This window comes from Crinia signifera, chromosome 6 (genome assembly GCF_055691185.1).
Source record: "Crinia signifera chromosome 6, ASM5569118v1, whole genome shotgun sequence".
NCBI classification, from domain to species: Eukaryota; Metazoa; Chordata; class Amphibia; order Anura; family Myobatrachidae; genus Crinia; species Crinia signifera.
In genome coordinates, this window is record NC_139222.1 from 135,659,652 (window position 1) to 135,686,543 (window position 26,892).

The 26,892-nt window shown below is 42.6% G+C and overlaps 1 protein-coding gene across 1 annotated transcript; it reads left to right on the top strand.

Annotated features, from left to right (window-relative positions):
- The first annotated feature begins 1,498 nt into the window (after window positions 1–1,498).
- On the top strand, window positions 1,499–25,912 carry FKBP10 (FKBP prolyl isomerase 10). The gene is made up of 10 exons (XM_083147304.1): window positions 1,499–1,807; window positions 12,914–13,059; window positions 13,291–13,480; window positions 14,376–14,521; window positions 15,305–15,494; window positions 16,267–16,412; window positions 18,559–18,748; window positions 19,591–19,733; window positions 22,749–22,912; window positions 25,091–25,912. The coding sequence occupies exons 1-10, from the start codon at window positions 1,614–1,616 to the stop codon at window positions 25,274–25,276; spliced, it is 1,695 nt and encodes a 564-aa protein (XP_083003430.1). The 5' UTR covers window positions 1,499–1,613; the 3' UTR covers window positions 25,277–25,912.
- Window positions 25,913–26,892: the final 980 nt, after the last annotated feature.

The window sequence follows — 26,892 nt, forward strand, 5'->3', positions numbered from 1 at the left end:
AAAATAGTGAGTGTCATAACGGCAGGGTTACCTACCCTCCTGGAATGGCCGGGAGGCTACCGAAAATCGGGTCCCCCGCCCGCCCTCCCGAAAAGTTGGCCAACCCTCCGGATACCAGCGGCCTCCTACGCATCTCCCTCGTGGCAGCATTAATTTTCAGTGATTCGCAGCATTTCGGGAGGATAGGTGGGCCTAAAGATGCAAATCGCATTATTTAGCCCTGCCCTCTCCTCAAAGACCCACGAATTGTGTGATTTGCAGTGCTGGGGGCGGGGCTTGATAACATTACATCAGGCCCTGCCCCCCAAGTGCTGCTGGCAGTCTCCTCTCCGGGGTTCTCTTGGAGAGGAGTCTTTAAAAGTAGGCAAATCTGCATAATGGCACTGATTAAATGTTTTTAATGCCCGTACAGTGCCTCCAAATGGTATGACTGCTGCTGCCATTATTTGCCACTGCATGGCAGGGTAAACATGGGAGTCATGTGACAGTCCCAGTTCGAGGATGAAGATACAGTGGATAAATGGAGGGCAGCTAACAAGGTTGTGCCTAGCTGGCCATGCCCCCACAGTTATTAAAATGGGTGCGTGGCTTGCGATTGCAACATCCACACAAGGCCTTGCCCCCTTTTCAATAGACCCCACCCCCTTTTCAAGAGTATGAGGCAAACAATCCCGCTGCCCCATATTTAAATGTTAGAGGGTATGCAAATATGATCCTCAAGGCATCCCAACGGTCCAGGTTTTAAACATTTCTCAGCACAGATGATAGAATCAAATTGACTGAGGTACTCATTAAATCACCATAAGCATAGATATACATAAAACCTGGGCAGTTGGGGGGTGCCTGGAGGACTGTATTTGTAAACCTCTGGAATAGCTCCTTTACTTTAAATGGAAGCTGTGGCCACCCCAAAACAATTCCACCTTAAGTTTTTTGGGCACCTCCTAAGCACTATCACCGCAGTCACCTAGATTTGTTTAGTAGTAGCACTGACCCTGCTTTGAAAAAAGGGTTAATTTTCATGAAATCAGTTGTTCCCTCATGCAATCAGCATCTGTTTTTATGCAGTCTCAGAATAGTTTTGTAACAAGCCAAATACTGCACTTCAGGTTTAATCTTTTTTAAACACACTGTGTAAGAAATGTGGAAAATGCCATGAAGGAATGATACTTTTTTTTTTTTTTTATTAGGCTGCACTAGGACCCTGCAACTTGCAGCTGCTCATCCTGGTTTTGGATAAGTCCCACCTTTTCCTCCTCACAATCTCTTTAGTTAACTAAATAAAGTCCTTTATTTTTTTTATGTGGATCCATTTACCTAAAATAAAAATAGCTAAAGAAAAATAATATAAAAAAATCATCTTTGTTCTGAAATAAAGATTAAGATTCAGACTTTTAGGAAAGAATCTTGTTTCTTTGTGGAAAAGTCACAGTCTCCTCCCCTTCTGCCAGATCCCCGGCCAGCTAAATAGTCAGCCTGAAGCCCCCCTTTCCACGTTAACAAAAATTCCTTTATAACCAGTGACTTGTCAGTCAATGATAGAGAGGAAGTAGAACGTCTCAGCCGTCTGCAGCGTGACATTGTAACAGTGCAACAGTTAATCTCCTGCAACTATGATTTTTAATAGCCTTGTAGTTTGGTTACAATTTTTAATTCTGTGTGTGTCCTCTGATTCCGGACCCCTGGAAGATGTGATCATAGACCGATATGATATCCCCCAAACCTGCCCCAGAGAGGTGCAAATGGGAGACTTTGTAAGATACCATTACAACGGGACTCTGAAGGATGGACAGAAGTTCGATGCCAGGTAATCTGCTCCTTTCATTTCTTCCAGATTTGTTTTAACAATAGTTTTGCAAAACTGTCCTTTGCGCATGATCATTATAAACTTTCAAAAGCATTAAGGGATATTCTAAGAGTAGTATAAGCTCGGTTTTATACCTACAGGCAGATTGTTGTGCTGGAATAATTGCTATCAGTTGGGCCACGGATAAGTGGAAAAACATTTCCCTATAGATAGTGGATATATGGATCAGCGACCCAGTGGCAATGGTACCAGCATTCTACTAATATATTATTACAATGTACATACCTGGGGATAACTAAAATGTGTGTAGGGGGAAGGGTGGGGCAGAGGGTTTTTTTTATTAAGTTTAATGTTTGTGAAACTGATAGTGGAGTGGTAGAAAATCAGGAGACTATTTGTAGTGTCCTCCATATTTATCCTTTGATTTAGGTTATAAGAAAACCCATGCAAACACTTGTTGCAGTTCTTATATTTTTGTATACACTACCATTTCTGTAACACACTAAATATTTATTATGCTGGGGCGTAATAAAAATAGTACAGGAAACTTCATGTTGCACACAACAGGTTATGTATAATTTTGACGAGTGATCAGGCAGTTATGACATTAAAGCTAATATACTTTATAAAGAGTGCTAGATTTGTCTTTGTTCCTGATTTTGCAGCACACCCCTTAGCCCACCTCCAGAGCATACTAGAATGGCTTCATTCAGTGGCTGCCTGCATCATAAATGGATGTAACACTGTACGGCTGTGCAGCTGGATATGAGGAAGGCGTGCATGTGTATTGGGTGGGAGTCAGGCCCTCTATTTGTAGACGTGGCTGAGCCAAGCATAGCCTGCAGCACAGGATGACTAGAGATGTTCGGGTTCCAGAGGGTTTTTTTTTTTTTTAATTAAGAGAGATTGCACTAAAATAAAGTAGTGCTGTACATTTCTTTCAGCTCTGTGTCAAGATGGGTTTAGGAATAATATATTCTTATATTATTTATAAAGTTCATATATATGTACTTTTTATATTTGTTGCTCTAGGTATATGATAAAACTTAGCAAACATAGAACAGTATCTAAACATTTGTGTGCATCTGGACATGTTTTAAGCCAGGCAATTTCAAACAAAATTGTATTTTATGTGGAAGTAAAGTTGTCACTTTCTCTGGCAGTTAGGATCTGTTAGGTTGGTACTTTATCACACTTTTATATATTTTGTTTTAAACCCATCCCTTTTTGTTTCTTACAGCCTTAAGTTTTGAATAAAATGTTGTAAAAAATATTGTATAACCCTTTTGGTACTGCAAAGAGCCAGTAGCCTCTATAAATGGCAGTACTGTCTGTAGGACACACTCAACAAATGTGGGCAGAGTAAGCTGTGAGTAGATTCATTCATTCATATTCTATATAATAATATTTATGAAAAATAGTTATTTTCTATTGGGAGTGGAGGCAATTAACTATAATCAATTATTTTTATATAACAAGTAACATATTTGGTACTTGTTTCCTAGCACGGCCACAAATCTTGGCCATCGGGGGTAATTTTAGTGGCCTGCGACTCGACCGACGCGATGCCCCCGATTTTTCCATTGAAAACAGTGAAAAATCGGGTCGGTCGCGTCGTGTGCGCCTAAAAATGCTTAAATGGTCCACCCGCGATGGCCGCGATTTCCCCATAGGGAACAATGTTAAATGCCTCAATTTACCCGCGATGACCCCGATTTCCCATAGGAAACAATGTTAAATGGGTCAATTTGCCCAAATCATCATAGGGAAGAATGGTAAATGGGCCAGAAAGCCCAAAAAACCCCCCTGACCAGTGAAATGTCCCCCCAAAAGTAGTTCACACCACCCCGCGATGAACGTGAACCCGAAGCGTGGCGAGCGCAGCGAGTCCGCGAGGGGCGGCGGTACGCGTCCTCCGACCTTTTCATACCCCCACTATCCACTAGGGCGTGGAGTGAGAATAGAATAGTGTGGCGAGCGCAGCGAGCCACCGAGCCCGAATCGTGGCGAGCGGACGCGGATACCTTCACAGGTAAACGCGTCCCTTCGCGGGCTTCACAGGTATCCGCGTCCCCTCGCGGGGCTCGCTGCGCTCGCCACACTATTCTATTCTCACTCCACGCCCTAGTGGATAGTAGGGGTATGAAAAGGTCGGAGGACGCGTACCGCCGCCCCTCGCGGGCTCGCTGCGCTCGCCACGCTTCGGGTTCACGTTGATCACGTGGTGGCGTAAACTACTTTTGGGGGGACATTTCAATGTTCAGGGGTGTTTTTGGCCCATTTACCATTGTTCCTCTGATAATTTGGGTAAATTGAGCCATTTCACATTGTTTCCTATGGGAAATCGTGGTCATCGCGGGTAAATTGAGGCATTTAACATTGTTCTCTATGGGGAAATCGCGGGCATCGCGTCTGGCCCATCGCACCCGATTTTTTTGCGCATGCGATGGCCCCGATTTTACCCCCAATGACCGCGATTATGATCGTTGTGGCCGTGCTAGGAAACAAGTACCCATATTTTAATGGGGGGGAAAAAGCCAATTTTTATTACTCCTAGATATTTTTATACAGTATGACTGGGTTAAATTGATGCCAACTGTTACTTTAATAAGTAGGCACCACCACACCACTGTATCTTTTGATAGATCAAATTAATAAAAGGAACAGTAATATTTGTATACATATGGTTCTGCTGTCTAAATTATATAACAAATAAAAAATGTATTCTGTCTTAGTGTTCATTCTAGCACCCGCCATCTTTGAAAACCCATGCAGTTCCTCTTCCCTGCCTGGGGTGTCGCTGTCTGCTGTGGTGTTTCTAGCAAAGGTCTGGTTGCATATCAGTCCTGCTATACAGACCACACTGTGCTAGAAGCACTACAGCAGACAGCGACACCCCAGGCAGGGAAGAGGAACTGCACATGGGTTTTCAAAGATGGTGGGTGCTAGAATGAACACTTATGTCTATGAGAACCATGACATAAGATTCCATTTTAGGAAAAGAAAAAGAAAAACACTTTGTAATACTGTAGGTTGTGATTGGTTAATTTGTTTGGTCCTGCGATAATTTTGGTGAAAGTGCCACTATATATAAAGTTGCCATTTATTTTAAAGCAAAACCTGGTTGTATTTGCCTTTTTTTTTTTAAAACCATTTGCTGCTCTAAAGGTGCCCGCACACCCTAAGATCTTGGGAACAATCCAATTCCCCTTTAAATCCATAACACTCATGTCCAAAAATATCATGCCCACACAGAATAATAGTGCTAGATGAATAATCGGTGGGTGCACTCATTGGATCGTTAATGCCCACACATATTTTTAAATGATTGTTTGTTCAAATTTATCTAAAATAGCTATATAGCTTAAAAATTCTTACATTGCGTGTGGGCACCTTAAGGCCGGTGTCCTATTACATGTTGTAAGTTACCTGATATACTAACTGGCTATCCATTTATAGCCTATTTTTTTTACCAGGCTGTAAATGGCCCATCGTCATGCGATAACACATGGGATCCAGGATAAGTTCCCAGACACATGTTATCGGCTAAAAAAAAATGGGTCTTCTGCTTATTGGCATGCAAGCAGAATCCACGATTAGTACTGGCTTATGGTGCTAATTGGATATTCCCTGGGGCTGATGTCCGTTAAGCCCTAAATGTAACATGGGGGCAATTGACACAGTTCTCTTATCTTCCCTGCTCGTCTCACTTGCTGTTTCTAAACTTTCTTAAACTTAACCAGTCTGAGTTGATCATCTTCCACCTCCCACATAACCATACCTCCTACAATTTCCTCTATTGGCAATTCAATTATCTCCACTAACCTCCAAGTGTGGAGTTATCCTTGTCCTGGAGTTATCCTTGACTCCTAGGTTTATCTATAATCTGTGCAAGATTTGCAGTGCATATGGTCCTCGGGGAGGCCCACACTAATACCCCTTTTACACCAAAAACCCTGGTCCGACCCTGGTCTTTGAACGCTGGAGTTTCCAGGGTCTGACCCTGCTTTATACTGCATTTACACAGCACTTCGACCTGGGTCGGACCAGGGTCTGCACCATTTACACTGGACCTGGGTCAGCCCTGCCTTGTCATTACAAATGGCCTGCAGCAGCAGCACCACATCACCCCCTGCACATCATCACCCCCCCCCCCCTGCAGCATCACATCAATCCCCCCCTGCACATCATCACCCCCCCTAGCAGCAGCAGCACCCCCCCCCACCTGTACATTATCACCCCCCTGCAACATCAAATCACACCCCCCCCCCCCTGCACATCATCACCCCCCTGAAGCAGCATCAAATCACACACCCCCTGAAGCAGCATCACCCCCTGCACCTTATGACCCCCCTGCAGCATCAAATCACAGGCTGCTGAGGGGGGAGACGGAGGGGATGCTCCCCGCTGCTGTAACTCCCCCCTGCAGCCGCGGGGCCGGGAGTGGAGGCAGCGGGAATCAGCAGTGCAGGTGGGCAGGGGACATCATCACCTGTAGAATCATATCATCACCCCCCCAGCGCGGGGTCCAGCCTCCAGGCAGCGGGGTCCGGCAGTGCAGGCGGGGGATCCATTCAGCGTATACGAAGTTGCCGGCGGGGTCCCCCCAGTGTATGGGAACTAGTAGCGGCAGTTCCCAGCCGCCGCAGGGACGCTCGCTGGTTACTTCCCATACGCTGGAGGGACCCCGCCGGCAACTTCGTATACGCTGAATGGATCCCCCGCCTGTACTGCCGGACCCCGCTGCCTGGAGGCTGGACCCCGCGCTGGGGGGGTGATGATATGATTCTACAGGTGATGATGTCCCCTGCCCACCTGCACTGCTGATTCCCGCTGCCTCCACTCCCGGCCCCGCGGCTGCAGGGGGGAGTTACAGCAGCGGGGAGCATCCCCTCCATCTCCCCCCCTCAGCAGCCTGACAGTTCACCCCAGGCCCTTAGCAGCCGCAGACACCCCTCTCCTCCTGCAGCAGCTGGGGACAGCTTCCCCAGCGCTGCATGCCGTGCACGGACCCGCTGCGGGTGCCTGGACCCGCAGCGGAAACATTTACACCGGCCTCTACACGGGTCCTAACCGTGTTCTACCCAGGTCAGGACCTGGGTAGAGGACCCGTGTAAATGGACACGGCTTGACCCCATTTACACCGCCGAAGGTCCGGGTCTGACACGCCACTGACCCGGATTTTTCAGCGGTGTAAAAGGGGTATAACTCATATAACTGACTTACTACTACTACTACGTCCCACAGCAGTAGTGGCCTTTAGGAGCTTTGAGAGGCAGGAGTGTCTCAAAGCTTTGTATTGCTTTTGAGAGGCTCAGGTGGGCATCTGGTTGGCAGAATCACTTTCTAACATTAGCAGTTCTGCCTGGAGAGGCCAGTTGCACACTTCTAATTATGGCCCTGGCCTGGGGTATCTGTATTTAAAACAGAGCCTAAAAGATTGAAGAGGCCTAATCATTGTGCCAGATGCACTAAGCTTAAAAAAAGTGATAAACAACCAGCCTGGTTGTTTATCACTCCATTTTATCACTTTATGAAGCTTATGTTGCCCATACACTTATAAGATGTGTTGCACATAATATTTATCGGTACTCTTTACCTAGAAGGGCGCCCGTCGTGGTGATCGCGGGTACATTTATGTCTGGCCGCGACGCGACCGACGCGATGCCCGCGATTTCCCATTGAAACCCATGTTAAACATGGAAATCGCGTCGGTCGCGGCCGTCCATAAATGTACCCGCGATGCCCACGACGCGATGCTCCCGATTTCCCATAGGAATCAATGTTAAATGGCCCGACCGACGCGATTTTACTGTTAAATGCCTCAATGGACCCGATTTGGCCATAGGAATCAATGTTAAATGGGCTACAGAGCCCAAATAGGCACAATTAACCCTTAAATGTCCCCCCAAATTTTTAACGCCACCCCACGATCCACGCCAACCCGAAGCGTGGCGAGCGGCGGCGGTACGCATCCTCCGACCTTTTCATGCCCTACTATCCACGTCGGCGTGGAGTTGAGAATAGAATAGTGTGGCGAGCGCAGCGAGCCACCGAGCCCGAAGCGTGGCGAGCGGACGCGGATACCTTCACAGTTATACGCGTCCCCTCGCGGGCTTCACAGGTGTCGGTGGCGACGCGGACACCTGTGAAGCCCGCGAGGGGACGCGTTTACCTGTGAAGGTATCCGCGTCCCCTCGCAGGGCTCGCTGCGCTCGCCACGCTTTGGGCTCGGTGGCTCGCTGCGCTTGCCACACTATTCTATTCTCAACTCCACGCCGACGTGGATAGTAGGGCATGAAAAGGTCGGAGGACGCGTACCGCCGCCCCTCGCGGGCTCGCTGCGCTCGCCACGCTTCGGGGTGGGGTGGCGTTAAAAATTTGGGGGGACATTTAAGGGTTAATTGTGCCTATTTGGGCTCTGTAGCCCATTTCACATTGATTCCTATGGCCAAATCGCGGGCATTGAGGCATTTTACATGAAAATCGCGCTCAATCAGCCTTTTTAACATTGTTCCCTATGGGAAAATCGCGGTCATCGCGGGTAGCAGATTTTTATTTACCCGCGATGACCGCGATTTTTACCCCCGACGGCCGCGATTCCAATCGCTGGCGCCCTTCTAGGTAAAGAGTACCTATTTATCAAATTGCAGGAGCAATTGCGTGTGGTTTTTATCCACATGCAATGCTCGAATGCAATCCGCAGGTGGAGGGAACGCTTTTTCATCGGCATGGGGAGAGGGGGCCGGAGGGACCGCTGGCAGCGTGGGTGATGACGGGCAGAGGGCGGCGTTATGTAGAGCAAGAAGCGCAAGAAGCGCTAACGGGCGGCGGGGGTCAGTCAGCGGTGGCAGCAGAAGTGTTTAAAACACTGGGTAGCCCTCTGATAGGCTGAGCTATCTCAGCCAATCAGAGGGCTGCCCAGTGTTTAAACAACTCTGCCGCCACCGCTGACTGACCCTCTGCCGCCCATTAGCACTAGCGCTTCTTGTGCTAAATAACGCCACCCTCTGCCCGCCCTCTTCCAGCACCCGATGTGCCATCACAAGATGGCATGCGACATTGGGTGCTGCAAAGGGGGCACTTTAGCACCACAAGATGCGATCGGGGTTTGATGGACATCGCACTGCGATGTCCCATCGAATCCGATTGCACAAGTTTATGGGCAGCATTAGTGCATCTGGTCCATTATCTCTTATGGGTCCATTACACATGTGGAAATGTTAGTTTCTGCATTTGATTTTGTTCGTAGCTGGCCCAATCATTACCAATGGGCTAATATTTGGAAAACTTCAAAAGCAAACCGCTTCCAGAGTTTGATAGCAGGCAGGGCTGGATTAAGGTCTGTGGAGGCCCTGGACAACAAAAATTGTGGGGCCCCCTCCTCTACTCCCCTGACTGTCCAGGGACCCCCTGGCTGCCCGGACCCCAGGAACGCACTTCCCGGACCCCACTGCCTGCCACCCACCTGGCGTGTGAGGGCCCCAGGGCGACCGCCCCTTGGTGGATCCGCCACTGGTAGCAGGAACCAATGCTGAGTAGGAATGCCACCTTTTATAAAGAAGGATCCAATCTAATCCCATACTGTAGGAGTAACACTGCTACACCCTGCAGAGTGAAAATGAATGTCTCCAGTGGTTAATTATCTACCTTTTTGCATCTTTCCACCTGACCCCTGTTAATGAATAAGCCCCTAAATTAGTGACAAATGTCATTTGTGGAATTCTTTTTCTCCTTTTACATTCTAACTGTTCCCTGGTGCTGCAATATTGATTGCTGGATGCTGAAGAAGCACACCGCAACTTCTTATGTCAGACTCCACTTCTCCCCAGAGCCGAACTTCCCATTAGACACGTGAGGCACATGCCTAGGGGCAGCACATGTTTGGGAGCGGCACTTAGATGCATAGTACTATCAGCCTGAAATGTACCAATAACTGCTAAATATCCACTGTACTGTGCATATTCCATCCTGAATAGAGTGTAAATGCATAGGACATGCAGAAACTGCCCCTGTAAACTGTCCTACTTAGTAAATATGTATGCATAATAAATGTCAGATAAAGGCTTTTTCTATTCTATTAAATTGGATTATTATCAAATGAGGGCTTATAAGTAATTAATACAATTAGGAAGGGGCAGCCATTATTGTTGTGCCTAGAGGCGCCCTCACCCCTAATTCCACCCCTGCTTCTCCCCCATATTAGTACTACACAAGGAGTTTTGTTCTTGGCTCTGATGTTCCAGTGCTGTATTCAGCCTTCATCTTTTCCTTGCCAAGCTAAGAAGCCACAGAAATGGGGGCACTACTTCCAAGCGCAGGGAAGGGAATGCTACACAGCCCTGGGACTTGCACTTGACCTGGCTAGAAGAAAATACTTATGGCCCTATATCACTACTTCCCTAGTCTCCTATTTCAGGAGAGTACATGGCCTCCTGCATTGATAATGCAATTCATTGCTAATCACGTCATTGTAACCTTACGCAATGTTACTGCATTTTGGTATACTAATGATTTCTGTTGCCATGTCAGTTTCCCTGGGATGTGTAGCTAATGACCCCCCCTCCCAAACACACACCACTTTAACATTTCCACCTTCTACACTGTAGACCAGGCATGTCCAAACTGTGGCCCTCCAGCTGTTGTGAAACGACACTTTCCAGCATGCCTTGCCATAGTTTTGTTTTATTGTTCCTCAGTGAGAAAAACAAAATAGCAATCTAGCAAATATGATACCTTTTTAATGGCTAACAAAAATAAATGTTGTTAAAATGCAAGCTTTCGAGACTACTTAGGTCTCTTCCTCAGGCATGATATACCTAAGTAGTCTCGAAAGCTTGCATTTTAACAACATTTATTTTTGTTAGCCATTAAAAGGTATCATATTTGCTAGATTGCTATTTTGTTTTTCTCACTGAGGAACAATAAAACTTTTCTTATCAACTGGCTAACACGGTACCAAACTTTTTTCTTTTGCCATAGTTTTAGCATTCCCCATATGCTGCTATGTATTGATAGAAGAGATATATAAATAGACTGGGAGCCTCACATTGTAAAGAATTGAAATGTAACATAGAGACAATGATAAAGAATGCAAGAGCTAGGAGTACTTGGCATGTAAGAACCTGACTATTATGTACAGCCTTACATCACCGGCACATGTTCAGACCTGTAATACCCTAAATGCAATGCTTCTACAGGGAATTACAATACAACAGCCTCATGTGTGAACTCCAGCTCGTCCTGTCCTCTAGGGATAACCACAATAGACATTTTGTGAAGATGCTAATGGCCACGTACGTCCTGCCAGCTGAGATAGCAGCAACTGAGGCCATTGTTTGACTCCTAATAACTTGAGTGTAGAATAGAACATAGCAATTCATTTCTATGCAGCCTCTACTTCTGTGTTACATGCTTCGGTACTTATATGTTAGTTGGTCACCCACTATAGTTAGTTGATTTTATATAGTGTGGCGAGGGGACGTGTAAAACTAAGCAAATAGCTTAGTGGGTGCCCAACTAACATAGAAGTACCCATGCTTCTATATACTGTAGTATCGATCTGCTAGTAAAATGTGTGTTTATGTCCTACTTGCCTACCCTCCTGGAATGCTCAGGAGCAGAGGCAGAACTCTGGGAGGCAATGGAGTCATCTGCCGCCGGGCTCCTGCTCTCAAGGGGGCACCTCTCCACCACTGCCAGTTTAAATCCATTAATTGAAAGCCATCAAAATCGCTTCTGTGGCTGAGTTCTGAAATATGTGTTCTCCCTCTCTTTCTACATACAGTTATAATATATATTTCATAACGGACTATAAATATTTTGAATAACGTTGTGTGTGTGGGGGTGGGGGGGGGCACCAGTATACATCTTGCCTCCGGGCAACTGGGACAAACTTACGCCACTGCTCAGGAGGCTCCCAAAAATTATGTCCCCCTGCAAAGGAGGGCAGTGGTGGGGTCCATGGGGAGCAGATGCCACTGTTCACGCTGTAGGTTGCGCTTAACTCCCCCTGCTGCACAATGCCTTTAATATCAGCATTGCGCAGCAGGGGGATCATACTTGTCTTGCCACACTTCCTGCTCATCCTATCTATCTCTAAAGAACTCATCAAACAATATTTGTGTTTATTTCCCAGAAAATACCAATTTTTAGGGAATATTAAGTATCCCCTGAATGTGTGAACAATGGATCACAGGAGATGTCTCCAATAGCTGCTGCTATACCTCCATTCCCACAGGCAGCATCATCCTGCATAGGTTTCCATGGGGTTGTGATACTGGCAGATATACCAATAACCAGAATGCGATTATTTTTCCCCATGGCTACCTTAATATTTAGATTACGGTAGTTTGAGCTACAGTAGGTCCTTCAGAGTTTCACAGGAACCCTTACTGAAAATGACTGCTGTGCAGGATTCAGTATAACTTCCCTACAGTCAAAATCCCAGTGACCAAAATACTGACTACCATTGGGTGATGGTGGAATTGCCTACAACTGAAACGCACACACGGTCAAATTGCCAACATTTTAAAATGTCGACCGGTTAAAAAGTAGACCTGATTAAAAAAAAAAAAAAGAAAAGAAAATGTTGTTGACATGGGCACCACATAAGTGTTGGCATCACAGATTGCTCGCTGGGCTTGTCATGCTTTGAGCATGGTATCTTGATGCTCTCAGAACACTATTATATTCCCCTCAAGTCCTATTTCTAAAAATCAATACGAAGAAGCTCATTTACAAACAATCTACAGTATGCTTGCATACTTTCTTAAAAGTGTGCACTTACAATTTTGGGGGGAATATAAAAGCATTCAATTAACACCCGGGGCACAGCAGGAACACATGTCCAATGGTGAAGGCGATCCAGCTCCGGAACTGGGGGGCGCCGTTCAAATCCGACCAATGTTCCTGGGGTCCAAGCGGGGATCAAAGTAAAAATGGTCTACAGAAACAGGATGTATACAGCAGGGGTCCGCCAGCTAGAATGATTCTGTATCTGTAAATAAATGTATTTATTTTTGTTGTACAATCATCCAGTATTACTATAAAGGTTTGTTCTCTAAGCATGTGCTAATTCTAGTGTTCCTGATCTCCTCCTTGCAGTTATGACAGAGGGATTGCTGTTGCAGGATATGTTGGTGTGGGCCGTCTTATCACTGGTTTGGACCGAGGGATTCTGGGGATGTGTGTGAATGAGAGAAGAAAATTAATTGTACCCCCACACCTGGGATATGGGAGCATAGGAGTGCGTAAGTATGGTCTATTGTAATCCACAATGCAGTTTTTCATTGCACCTATTACCTTTTGGTATTTAGCTCCTATAGATAGTATCTTGTATCTGATTTTTATATCTTGGCAGAAGTATCTTCTACTGCACAACTTTATACAGCACATGCAGTATTTACATACACCTTTCCAAAATGGAACAAAACAAGATATTGATTCTGCAGAACCACTAACCTTCCTCATCTCCTTTGCAGCCGGAATGATACCTGCAGATGCTACTCTCTACTTTGACATTATTTTGGTAGACGTTTGGAACAAGAAAGATGAGGTGCAGATCACCACTCTAGAGAAACCCAGCCGATGTAACAGGACGGTTGCGGACTCTGACTTTGTACGATACCACTATAATGGCACTCTCTTGGATGGAACATACTTTGACTCAAGGTAATAGCCAATTAGATAGCCTACACCTCCTTAAGGTGCCCATACACTAGTTCCATTTAGTGCACTTTTCATTTGATTCCTATGAGAAGTTTCAAATTATAAATCTAATTTCCTATTTGCCTTAAAACATGTGTTTTTTTTTTTGTTTGTTTTTTCTTGTGCGTAGCAAGGCACTGTACGTATAGATAACTGCTAAAACTTTGTCACATGACCGCCCCCATCCATCCACCAGAAGTCATCTGGCTATAGATAATTAGTGCTTCCCGTGCGAAGCTGGGGCAGGTCGCTAGTAATTATATGCAAAAGGACGGCATACAATGTATCATACACAATCCTGCCACCCGGGAAGCTGCCAGAGGTTCATTGGGCATCCTGTACGACTTCTGCTCTAGAAGTAGTCACATAGTGTATGGATACCCTTTTTAATTATAATTTTTTTTTTTTTTTTTTTTTTTAAGTTACTTTTACCACTATTTCCTTTTAAGCCAGGGATGGGGAACCTTAGGCCCTCCAGAATGCCCTGTTTCAGTTTTGCTATTTGGTCATGTTAAAACTGTTGCAGGGCATGCTGTGATGTGTAGTTCAACAACAGCTGGAGGGCCAAAGGTTCCCCATCCCTGTTTTAAGCTTACGACTACATAAGTTGTTATAATTCTGTGGATAAAGATATGTAATGACTTGGCTTAGCTTGCAAGTAGAAATGTGAATAAAGTTTAAGTATCCGTTTGTTTATCTTGTGTATCGGTCTGCATGAATTGCATGCAATTAATCGGTATTGCAAATGTCTTGGTTATCCTGATGTATACAGAAATTGATCCATGGCAGTATATTTAAAAATGTTTACTCTCTCCATAACAAGCCACTAAGTGTATCCTAACTATTCCCTTCTCTACAGCTATAGCCGATCTAGCACATATGATACGTACGTTGGGTCAGGATGGCTTATTAAAGGCATGGATCAAGGTCTATTGGGCATGTGCGCTGGAGAGTTGAGGAAAATCATTGTTCCACCATATTTGGCCTATGGAGAAAAAGGATATGGTAAGTTATTGTAATTGGTCACACTTCTAATTAATTTGTTAAGAAGTTGGATGAATCATCAGTGTTAGAAATATATAAAATGTGTCTCCTATTCCCCTTTCAGACATATTGTGTTACGCAGTTGTCGAAGTGGGCCGGTATACAGCAGTATGTCATACCGGCACTTATTCGACCACTGACCCGGAAGTGATTTTTATTTATTTAAAAAGTGTGCAGCAGGAGGCAGTGTAAGTGGCCAGCCTGCTGCACTTACAAGACGCTGCTACGCTACCCAAACCCTGCTGGGATCTGGAGCCCACATAGGGCGCCGTGTGGTGCCGCTCTCCCAGGAGAAGGAAGCAGCTGCACGCTGTTACTCACAGACGGCGTGCGCTTCCATCCGCACCCAGGTGATATCGATTCTGCTGGTATAATCAGCAGATGAACGGCTTTCCCGACTGTTGCGGGAGAGCGCATCAGTGCTCACTGCTCAACGCCGGGCCATACACACTGGGTGGCTTTGAGCTGAAAGCCGCTCAAACCTGCTGTTTTTGAGCGACTTTCAGCTCAGTCGCCCAGTGTGTATGGGCCTTAAGAGATCCTATATAAGATACATGTTATTTCCAAAATAACCTCATGAGAGAAAGCTGTATTTACTTAAGAGACTTGAGGCAAACATGGCTAGATCATGTAGATCTGGAATGATGGTAAAAATTGGCAGATTATTGTATATTTAGTATTTTTTTTTTTTCAACTAGCTGCTAGCACATCTGGAAATGTCTCCTGTTTTGGTCCTCTTTCTAGGAACGGTCATTCCACCACATTCCTCGTTGGTGTTCAGTGTTCTTCTGATAGATTTTCACAACCCAAAAGATGGGATTACTGTGCAGAATCAAGTTATCCCCCAGCTATGTAAGCGCAAGGCTGTTACAGGAGACTATGTTCGTTACCACTACAATGGCACCTTAATGAATGGCGTATTATTTGATTCAAGGTAAAAAGATCATATGCTAATGCTATCATTATATTGTATAATTCTTGTCCACATCAACCTACTGTATTTATCAGTCTGCACCTTTTTAGGGGTTCCTTTTCCTCTCTGCATCCTCTACCAGTTTCAATCACTATACACACTAGACAACTTTTTAAAAGATATTGCTAATCGGGCCCCTTCTGAGCGATGGCATTTAAAAAAGAAAAAAGTAAACCATATCGTTCAGTGGTGTCACAGTAACCCACTGAACATGCAGGCCGATATCGTTAACTATATTGGCAGTGATGCAGGTCATCTAGTGTGTATGGGGCTTAAGTACTAAAATTAAATACTGCCCTGATCTACTGTACTGACTCCCAAGCCAACATTGCTGTATGAGTAAAGGCCCATTCACTGGGCATCTTTGAGCTGAAAGCAGCTCAGTTAATTCGTCTGAGCTGCTTTCAGCTCCAAAGCTGCCCAGTGTGTACGGGGCAGCCGTGAGTGAAGATGCGCACTGCTGCATCATAGCTGGCCGGTCGCTCATCTGCTGGTATTAGTAGAAGATGAACGGTGGAGTGGACTGCTTTCCATAGTATCCTGCTATATTATTATTTTTTTTTTTTTTATAATTCATGTCCATCATTGGAGAGTGCTAATGAAAAAAGAAAGCAATGTTCCTATTAATGGAAAAGGGAGAGCCTATACACTGCCTGTTGCCCTAATGTCACTAAGCTGCATGTGCAGGAAATGATCTTGTTAACTCTAACATGTTCTCTGGCCTTCTCTTCAGCTACTCAAGAAATACTACATACAATACCTATATTGGAATGGGGTATATCATTCCAGGTATGGATGCTGGCCTACAAGGTATTTGCATAGGGGAGTGGAGGCAAATAATCATCCCACCCCACCTAGGATATGGGGAGAATGGCGTAGGTGAGTAACTATTTGTGTTCATCTCCTTCAGTACATTGGTCAGATTCATTGGCATATTGTCTTACAGATTGTAGCATTTAAACAGATGCAGACATAATTTTTGCAACATCAAGTTCAAACTCTATAGAAGCTTTACAAGGACATCTTGCTATTGTTTAGATGCATCAATATATATGCTGTTAAAAATACATTTTGTAGGGGGCGTCACCCAGATGACCCCTGGTGCAGCTGGCATTTGAGGGTGGGGTATTGCCTGATGAACCAAACCCAAGTTTTTAGCACTCCGGAGGTCTGGGAGTTGTGGGCTAAACCTTAGGAGTGCTGTGGCTGCAGTGCCAAGTCCTACATTGACAGGAGGCAGGTGGCGCACATAATGTTACAGTGAAGCACCAGTCTCCTGTCACTGAGCAGGAGCTGGCATTCTGTGGACACCCAGATGCAGCCCGCACCCCCTAGTGATGCCACGTCATTGTTGTTAACCTTTATGATATACAGTACAGTCACCTGTCGGGACCAGTTTACCATATTTTATTAGAATTGACACATCATGATTAAAAATACTTTTAAAGTCTAAAACTAAATAAGTAACAAAAAACTAATGTAGGTGACATCCCTTTTATACAGAGAAAGATGAATTATTTTGTATGGTCTATTACTATATATATAAAAAAAAAAAAACTTGGCACATTTTTAAGCAGAATTCAAAAGCTGTGAGGATCCGTAAGAACAGATGCCAAATATGGCAAACTGTACTGGCAAATGCTGGAAGGTTTATTAGTCTTCTTTTTGCATATTAATTCAGGGCAAGCCATTCCTACAATTAATGATGACAAGCTGTATACACACGGTGCAATGTGCTAAACAATTTTGACTAGTCAAAATTGCATAGTAAGAATCGCACCATGTGTATATTGCGGGCAATAACTAAGCACTGTGTCACGATCACCTGGTAGAATAGACTGTGCAGGTGAGGCATATTTGACTGAGGTACAGTGTAGTGTATTTGGCCTATGGCCAAATCGCCCATGGCCTTGTTAAAAATCGTCAGTCTGTACACCTCTTAACTCCTCACTGATTTGGGAACTATGTGCCTATTTAACTTGTTAGAACCAGTAGTTAACAAACTATACTTTCATTTGTCCATTTGCCCTCCGCTGCATTATTCTCTTCTCGTTATTTATTTATTTTTTTGTACCATCAAATGTTAATTTTATGCAGGTTTTTTTTTTTGTTTGTTTCATTCGGATCTTTTGGTAAAATACTTTAAAAGCTTATACAAAAGTAATCTCTTGTGCTGAAGATTTTTTTTTATTAATGTATTTATACCGATGTCAATAGGGCAGCATTTTCTAGCTTGTGACTAATATGATCTGAATGCTGGTTCCACGATTTTTGTACCAGGCATATATTAGCCCTTTTTTTGTCCTTGAAAATGTGGTGGCTTTTCTGACTTATTTGCTCATAGCATCTGGTCTACCAGTGAGCAAATAGTGACACAAATGTGAAAGAAAATCTGTTTACGGTATATGGTCTACTGTGTACAGGCAAACAGACCATGTAAGCAGTAGGTATACAAATCACTTAAGTCGCGCACCTTCTTTCAGTAGTTGTGGAGTAAAAGTGAACAAGTATCTGTTTCTGCCTCTATCTTTTGCATCTTGCAAATGGTCTCCAATTCCAATAAATTCGATTTTGAGGGAAACGTGCTACTATGTTTCTTTGGAATGACAGATTTGCTTTTAGCTAGACTCCCTGTCCGAAGTGGTTCCGGCAAGCACTAAAGTCTTACTGTAGCAGTATAAGTCCTAATTAATGTAGTCAATGACGTTCAAAGTCTTCTTCAGGAGAACAAATGGTCATAACCATTATTATCCTGCAGGACCACAAATCTCCTGAATGATTATTTATATCTACCTCTACATCGCTTCAAGCAACAGGCTATTATTTTATACATATTATTGGTGCCATGGGCAACTTCTGCTTGCATCACAGGCCAAAGTTGCAAGTCTTACTTTTTTCACTTTTATGGTGACTATATTCTCTTAAGGGATTAATTTATTCATCAGGAGCCTGTTTTTTTTTCACAGTTCATACTAAATCTCTTACCCATTTCATTTTTTTTTTTTTTTGGTATTTTTCTCACTAGGTGATAATATTCCTGGATCTGCTGTTTTGGTTTTTGATGTCCATGTGATTGACTTCCACAATCCAAAAGACTCTGTAGAAATAGATGTGACCTACAAACCAGAAGAGTGCAATATTACCACCAAAAAGGGTGATTTCATCAAGTATCACTACAATTGCTCCCTACTGGATGGAACCCTGCTATTCTCATCGTGAGTACATCTACCCAACTGACAAACTTTTTGTCATTGTGAACTCTCGTTCAAATTTATTTTATACATCAATCTTTCATAGAGTACTTACTGAACTATAGACCGGTTTGGAATACCCCCCCCCCCCCCCCCCCCCCTGTCTGCACTCTTTCCATATTTACCACTTTGTTCTAATGAGTTAATTAAAATGATGTTCCACCATTGGGCTATGTTCATCATTGGTGAGCTATCCTTATGGGAGCATTGCAATTTAATACAATAAGGTACCCTCTGCTGGACAAGGTCTCTAACAACATATGCAGGTCACAGGAGGGTACCATGCACAGACTTTAAGTGACAGACTTTGGATCGCTGTGACACTAATCCAATTAGTCGGGCTAGCCATTCCATGCATATTTTAGGTCCTTGTTCTACAAGTCTAATGAAGCTGTCTATCAGGGATACCCAGTGACTGAGTACTATATGTTGCATCCATACAAGTGTACTGACCCACACCTTCTCTTTTAATGTAAGGTTTCAGACAGTACACTCAAATTTTACATTCTCACTTTATTACATAGTAATTTACCTGGTAGAGCGGGAAAATGGGCCAGCAAATCAAGCATTGATGTCGTGTAGTCTGTATGTCACATTTTCTATAATGGTTCTCTGTGGTAGCTGGCTGCACGCCGTTAGCATGGGTAGCTACCACTGCCTCCCCTACCTCCACAGATCCTTCAACCAAAGTTTTTTTTTTTAGAAGGGCTAGGGGGACCTTACTGCAGAAGACATTACTTTTTAACTCTGATGGAACCAGAAGTGTCTCAGCTGTTAAGTGGTGATACTGATTCTTTATGTTCCAGGCAGGACTTCGAAAATCCACAGCAGGTCTCTGTAGGCATGAATAAAGTCATAGATGGTCTTGATCTGGGGCTTCTGGGAATGTGTGTTGGAGAAAGAAGGACGGTCATTGTTCCCCCACATCTGGGTCATGGAGAGAGTGGAGGTGAGTGTTCTAATTCTGTTCGACCTGACAGAAAAAGGCTAGAAAATAGACTGGTCACTTTAAACCAGTATATATTACAATGGTCCAAAAAAAGTTAGTTTAAAACTTTTATTAATGTTTTTATAAATAAATACGTGAAATTCTATGCAAAGAAATCTGCTAAATATGGACAAAATAGTAGAGGTATAAAAAAATATATGGTACTTGTGTATTATCACGGCGCCAATGAAATCGGCCGCAAATCGCATGGAAAAATCGGATGCGATTTTGCGGCTGATTTTCGACCGATTTTTCACTTTTTCCGGCCGATTTGCATGCTGTTCCATCATTGCACACCTTGCACACCCCCGATTTCCATCGTAGTGCATCGCATGCAATATAGTGGCATGTGATGCATGCCATGCGATGCATGTGAAGCGATTCGATTTGTAATTGTACAATAACCCTGATGGGTGCTTACAATGTTAAATGCACCGCCTTTGTGAACGCCACCCCCACTATCAACGCCATCCCGAAGCGTAGCGAGCCCGCGAGGGGCGGCGGTACGCGTCCTCTGACCTTTTCATACCCCCACTATCCACGTCGGCGTGTAGTTGATTTTAGATAGTGTGGCGAGCCCGAAGCGTGGCGAGCGGACACGAAATACATGTCAAGTAATCCGCGTCCCCTCGCTGCGCTCGCCACACTATCTAAAATCAACTCCATGCCGACGTGGATAGTGGGGGTATGAAAAGGTCGGAGGAAGCGTACCGCCACCCCGCGGGGTTGCTGCGCTTGCCACGCTTCGGGTTGGCGTTGATAGTGGGGGTGGTGTTAACAATGGGGGTGCATTTAACATTGCGCATCGCATGCCACTTGCTGGCATGCGTTGCTATTCGATAATTAATTGTACAATCGGGCATTTTCCCGAAAATCCCATCGCATAGTACCTGGGGGTGTGCAAGGATGGAATAACATGCAAATCAGCAGGAAATGGTCGAAAATCGGACGCAAAATCGCATCGCAGATCAAATCGGCCGATAAATCGTATACGATATCAGATGCGATTTAGATTAAATCGGGCGCCGTGATAATACAAAAGTACCAAATATATTTAAAATTTCATTACCACAAACTGATTTTTTTTTTTATTCAAGAATGTTAACTAACCTGAAGTGTGTCATAGTTTGAACAACCATGTGTGTACAAGTTATGACTACCTTATTAGCCTTCGGAGAAGAGTAATGCCCAATGGCGGTCACACCACCAGACTTATATGTTCTGACAAATTGAATTCCAGCAGATCCCAAACACTGTTCGCTACAAAAGAAATCCATAACTTTCACTTGTGTTTGAACTGTTTATGCACCTTAAGCTGTGCAATAGTTCTATTTTGTCACCTTTTGTTTTCATGATCAGGTTTTGAGTATGTTTCAAAAAAATATTCCTCATTTCACTTCACAAGATGAAAACTTGAGTAACTGGTGATTTTTTTTTTTTGTTGTTGTTGTTGACGTACCGTAAATTCATTTTGTACTGAGCTCATGTAATTGTTTTCCATATGTCATAAAAAATGTATTCCCCCCCCCCTAGACATTGTACAATTTTAGTATGTATCAACCACAATGTAAATAGTCTTATGCATAGTACATAAGCTGGGGTCATAGTTTGCCTAAACATGGTGAGCAACTTTTGTAATGAAGGTATCTCTCAAATTGTTGAATTTCGTGCCAGCCACACAAGTCTATCAATTTATCTTGTATTATGGCAAAACCCTCTTAAAAAGAAGACTGTTCTTCCTTGGGTCTTTAACTTCAGTTTAGTCTTCATAAAGCCATCAATTACACTGTAGAGACCAAAACAAAAGCTAGTTTAGTTTTACTGTGCATGAATGCTAAATGAACAGGAAATGTTTTCCAGATCTCCTCCAAGCTGGTGTACATTTATTGGAAATAAATTCAAAATTGGTGGCTTAGAAACTGGTTACAAGTGAATTGATGGAGTACCTGTAGTGCATTGATGCATTACACCAGAACTCAGAAATGAGTTATTTTAACTAATGCTATATGGAATAGATCAATAATACTCAATGTGTCCATGTCAAGAACCAGTTAAACCAAAATTGCAGGCATATTGCATCTATGGCAATGGTTCTTAACTTTGGTCCTCAGAACCCTCTCAACAGTGCACATTTTCCAGGTCTCCACACAGAATCACCTATGATCTTTTGAAATGTTTTCAGTGAATAATGAGGTGACCTGAAAATGTGCACTGTTGGGGTACTTGCGGACTGAGGTTAAAAACCACTGATCTATGGTCTTCACTTTCTGGTTTACATGGTGTAAGACAACCATACCTGTGACCTTACAACTACAGTAATAAATATGAGGTTGCTTTTATGAAGTCCAATTTTATTTTTTGATAGACATCTGTGGTTGTGTTTTTTTTTTTTTTTTCTTGTACCTCCCCCCAAAAAATGTTTGGGTTATGGTTCTTTAAATCAAGTACTGTGTGTGTATGTATAAATATATAAAATTCTTGCTGAACCTGACCAAGAGAACACTCCTGCTGGCTGTGAAAAAATTGGTGACCAATTAAGCACCTATAAAATGTTTGTATACTATTGACCCACTAGAGCAGGTAACTTTATTTGGGCCCGTTGAAGCCGCTTTCCTATGGGACCCTTCTTAAGGGAAATAATTGGCATATTATTTATTCTAAATTTCTATGAGCTTAACCCCTAAAGAAGTCCCCTAAGGGATGAAATGCATCGGGTGATGCAACATGTCTTATTCCAATTGTACAACAAATGTCATTATTGAAAAGAGACCTTTAATAAAGAGAATTTTTGATATTGACTTTTGTGCAAATAATACTGGTGACACCAATTGAGGTGTGTAGACAACATACTGCCAAGGGCGCCACTCCACAATTGTGTGTGTGTGTGTGTGTATATATATTATTTTTAGATTTATTTTATATCAAGGTTAGAATGCTATTTTTACGTTTCATTGCTTGAATATTTTCTGTTTGTAGCCCGTGGTGTACCTCCAAGTGCTGTAATGAAGTTTGATCTAGAATTGCACCATAGGGAAGAAGGGATCCCAGAAGGATATCTGTACATCTGGCTAGGTGACACTCCTGCAAATCTCTTTGAAGTAATGGACCTTAACAAGGATGGAGAGGTTCCTTTGGAAGAGGTATGAATTTTTAAGTGTGGACAGCGGTACAATTAATTTCCTACCTGTAACAACATACTAATAAATGGTACAAATAAATTACTGCTTCTCAATTTAGAAGACCCTTGTCAATTAACTTTAACCCAAAAATATGTCTAATAAAAATAAGTAGGGAATGGTATTTTGTGTTTAACAATGATTTTGTTAGAGAATGAATAGATAATCTATATTCCCATCGATATCACTTGTGCTAGAATTTATGATTATAATAGGCTGCTGTATTCGCTAATAATCCTGCTAATAGGAGCCAAAGAAAATGGGAATAGTGTAGTAATAGAAAAAAAACTGCACCGTAGGTATAAAACCTTATTAAATACACATTGGTAAAAATACTGTATAGGACTGTACTTAAATGCTCTTGAAGAAAAAAAAAATAATAATAAGTATTGGTTTTATTTAAATAAAATTGTCCATTTGTAAAAACACTGGTGAAGACCATTTCTTAATGCTGAGTAGTAATTTCTGTTTCACAACAATTGGTGATAACCCAAAAATAACCAATGCGTTTCATCTAACCGACTTCATTGGGTGTAATACCTTTATATATGAGACTTCATCAGGAGTAAACCTTACATATGCATCAAAAATAAATTATATATATATATATTTATATTATGTGCGTGTGTGTATTTTTAAACATTAGAGGCTGAAGTATAAAGCCTTTAGGAAATGGTCCCTAGTCCATTAAAAAGTATAATAACATTCATGCACACAGCTCTCCTAGAGGACACATCACTCTGAGTTTTTTTTTTCTTGGGTTTACTGAAATTAATGTACTTTTAATGGACTAGAGAATATTTCCTAAAGGCTTTATACTTCAGCCTTTTAATTTTATTTTGAGCAAAGATTCCTTTTGACATAAATATGGTTTTACCCCTGATGAAGTCTGATACTAAACCCGTTGGCTATTTTCGTGTTATCCCCAAATGCAACAATGGTTGTGATCCAGAAATGACTACTCGGCTATAAATGTTTTCACCATTATTTTTTACAAATAAACATTATTTGAGTACATTCTCTTGAAGAAAGAATAGACTATTGGTTCTATTACAGTCCTATATTCCTACCAATGTGTGTGTTTTTAATAAGGTTTTATACCTAGGGGCGCTATTTGCTATTGTCATTATTCTATAATGTTTGCCGAAGTCAGTTAAAGGTTTTTTTTGGAAATTCAAAGTGTGAAATGTGATCGGTGACAAAATTTTGACAAAGTTATAATACTACCTCAGACATGAGCAAATACATACACACTGTATATATGTGCACATGTTTCCAAAAAACCTTCTTCAATTGACTCTTCTGCAAACGTTATAGGATCACGACACCCAGAACTGAAATAATTTAAGGGCATTGATTGCACATAAAAACCAATGTCATGGTGTTAGGTCTTTTTGGTGCATCCTCTGTCACTAACTTCTAGTTACATGGACTTGCATGTGTATATGTGCTTTTTTTTTTAGATCATACACCAAGGTGAACAAAAGTCATCCCATAGCAAGAATCTTTGCATTCTCTATTACAACTACTTTTGGAGTTATAAGCCTGGTGAAGTGAGAATGCATTAGACAATCAGCTCCTAACTGTCAAGTTACAGGCTGGGTTTAAAAAAAATGACGGGAGTTGATTGGCTGGTGCATTAGCACTGTCCAATTTATCACTTCACCATGCTTAATAAAGCTGCCCCTTAATTAGTATTTCAGCAGTCAGATTACATTACTTGAAACTAATAGGTAGTTGTACTTTGGAATGTAAGCTCTCACGAGCAGGGCCCTCTTTCCTCATGCACTTTTCCTTCTCCTAATTAAACTATTTTTGGTGGCACCAAATCCTACAGTTTTCTGCCGTGCTTGCTAATACTTCTTGAGTCCCCTGCTGATGCAGCCATGTTTGTGTACCCTGTACTTGTTGTCTATTGTATTCAACTGTAAGTCTCTGATTTGCTTATTCATTTATATGTAGTGGGCACTGCAGATCCATTGTGGCACCATATAAATAAAGAATAATAATAGCTCTCCAAATGCCTAGAAGTGAAAAGGGAATAAAACACCACAAAATTTTCTTTGAAACCTGCACTGTAAAATGTAAAGGTCATGTTGTAGGAAACACAATTACTAAAGTTGTCCATTTTTCTTTCCCCAGTTTTCCACTTTCCTGAAGGCTCAGGTAGATGAAGGAAAGGGTCGGTTTCTACCAGGAGTAGATCGGGAGACGTCTATTACAGATATGTTCACTAACCAGGACCGCAACAAGGATGATAAGATCACAGCGGATGAGCTGAAACTGAAGACTGAAGAGGAGGCAGAGAGACTCCATGAAGAGCTGTAAGCGGCTCAGCACTGAGATTAGGGAGTCAAACAGGAGACTTTAAGAAGCCAGTCCTACTTGTGATCCAGACAACCAATCCAAATACAGTAGGGTGCTTTTGGCACCTTGGTATGGGCTGTGACTTCTGCTGCTGCTTAAACCCTCTTGGAGAATTGGGAGGCTGTAACACGTTCCATAACAAGGTGTTACAGGTACATCTGACTGTGAGGTGGTGATTTGGCAGATGTGCAGAATAGAATCAACTATTGTGGTGTATGCACATTTTGCAAAACCCATCATGCATTCTAAGCAGCTGTGATGGACTGAACATTGCTGAAAATGGGGGAAAGATTAAGATTTTTACTTCCAGTGTCAATCCTTATTTCCAGTTTTTTTCTTTGCCCAAAATTGTTAAGCATACTGCGCCTCCACGTGTTTTTTTTATACAGATTTACTAAAGTATTCGATTTGATTCCTATCCCCTGAAGTGTTTGCACTTGTTTTATTTCTCAGTGGCATTGCACATAACCGGTAACCAAAAATATCTCCATGACTGTCTCTAGAAACTTCCAACCACAGATATTGTTAAGCAAGAAGATGTAAATGTCATTATGTTTGCAGTGAAAATATTGTATTAAAACAAGTGGTTGAATTTGAGATTTTTTTTTTCCCCTGCATGTTCAACTTTCCGCTATAAACACAAAGGTCATAGAAGTTGTAGCTTTCTAAACTCTACAGTAGCAATTTCAAGCAAATGATTAAAAAATGCAATTTGTAATAAAAATGTGAATCGTATTGTAGTGTTCTTCTATATACATGAGTGGCAGAGTAGAACAGATGCTATAGAACATTCCTGGTCCACCTGTGGCTCTCCAGCTGTTGTGAAACTACAAGTCCCAGCATGCCTTCACAGTTTTGCTATTCGGGAAAGCTTAAACTTAAACTGGGGCAAGACCTGCTAGGATGCATAGTTACGCCATCTGGAGAGCTGCAGATGATGTAGAAGATTTCAATATAAGGGGTAATCCATTGGGTAATCCAGTGGTTCCCAAACTGTGTGCCATGGCTCCCTGGGGTGCCTTCGGGACACTTGCAGGGGTGCCACGGGTTGGTGGTCCGGGACCACTTAAAACGATTTTATGATCAATTATTTATGGCTGCCAATCATAAAATATGTGTACAAAAAGAAGCAAATCCTGCCCTTTAACACATAACTGAACCTAAGAAGCTCATATTAACAATATCTACTTATTATTATTATTATTATTATTATCTATCAATCTAATTCTATCTATCGTGAAGAGATGATCTTTTTAGATCTTCAAGGATTTATAATTCATCCAAGGTAACCATATGATTGTAAACTCAGACATTCTATCTTTGGAGCTCAAAAGAATATCTTCCATATTCATAAAATAGTCTAGTCTAGAGAAGCAGGTATGTCGGGTAGAAGGAATTTGGGATTTTCATAGTAATCCCCGCACGGGCAGCATTACCAAGGTGTCGCAATAGCACTTTCTTAGAAGTGGACATAGACATGGAAGAATGATTCAACAGCCAAAAGGCCAGGTCAGAAGGGACAGAAATATGAAGATTATCTGCAGAGCTAGAAGGCGTTAATAAGGGTGCGGGTCCAC

Coding starts and splice junctions, on each gene's coding strand:
- FKBP10 (XM_083147304.1), top strand. CDS start 1,614: ATGATTTTTAATAGCCTTGTAGTTTGGTTACAATTTTTAATTCTGTGT. Junction 15,495..16,266: donor GGCGTATTATTTGATTCAAG/GTAAAAAGATCA, acceptor CCTTCTCTTCAG/CTACTCAAGAAATACTACAT. Junction 19,734..22,748: donor GGGTCATGGAGAGAGTGGAG/GTGAGTGTTCTA, acceptor TTCTGTTTGTAG/CCCGTGGTGTACCTCCAAGT.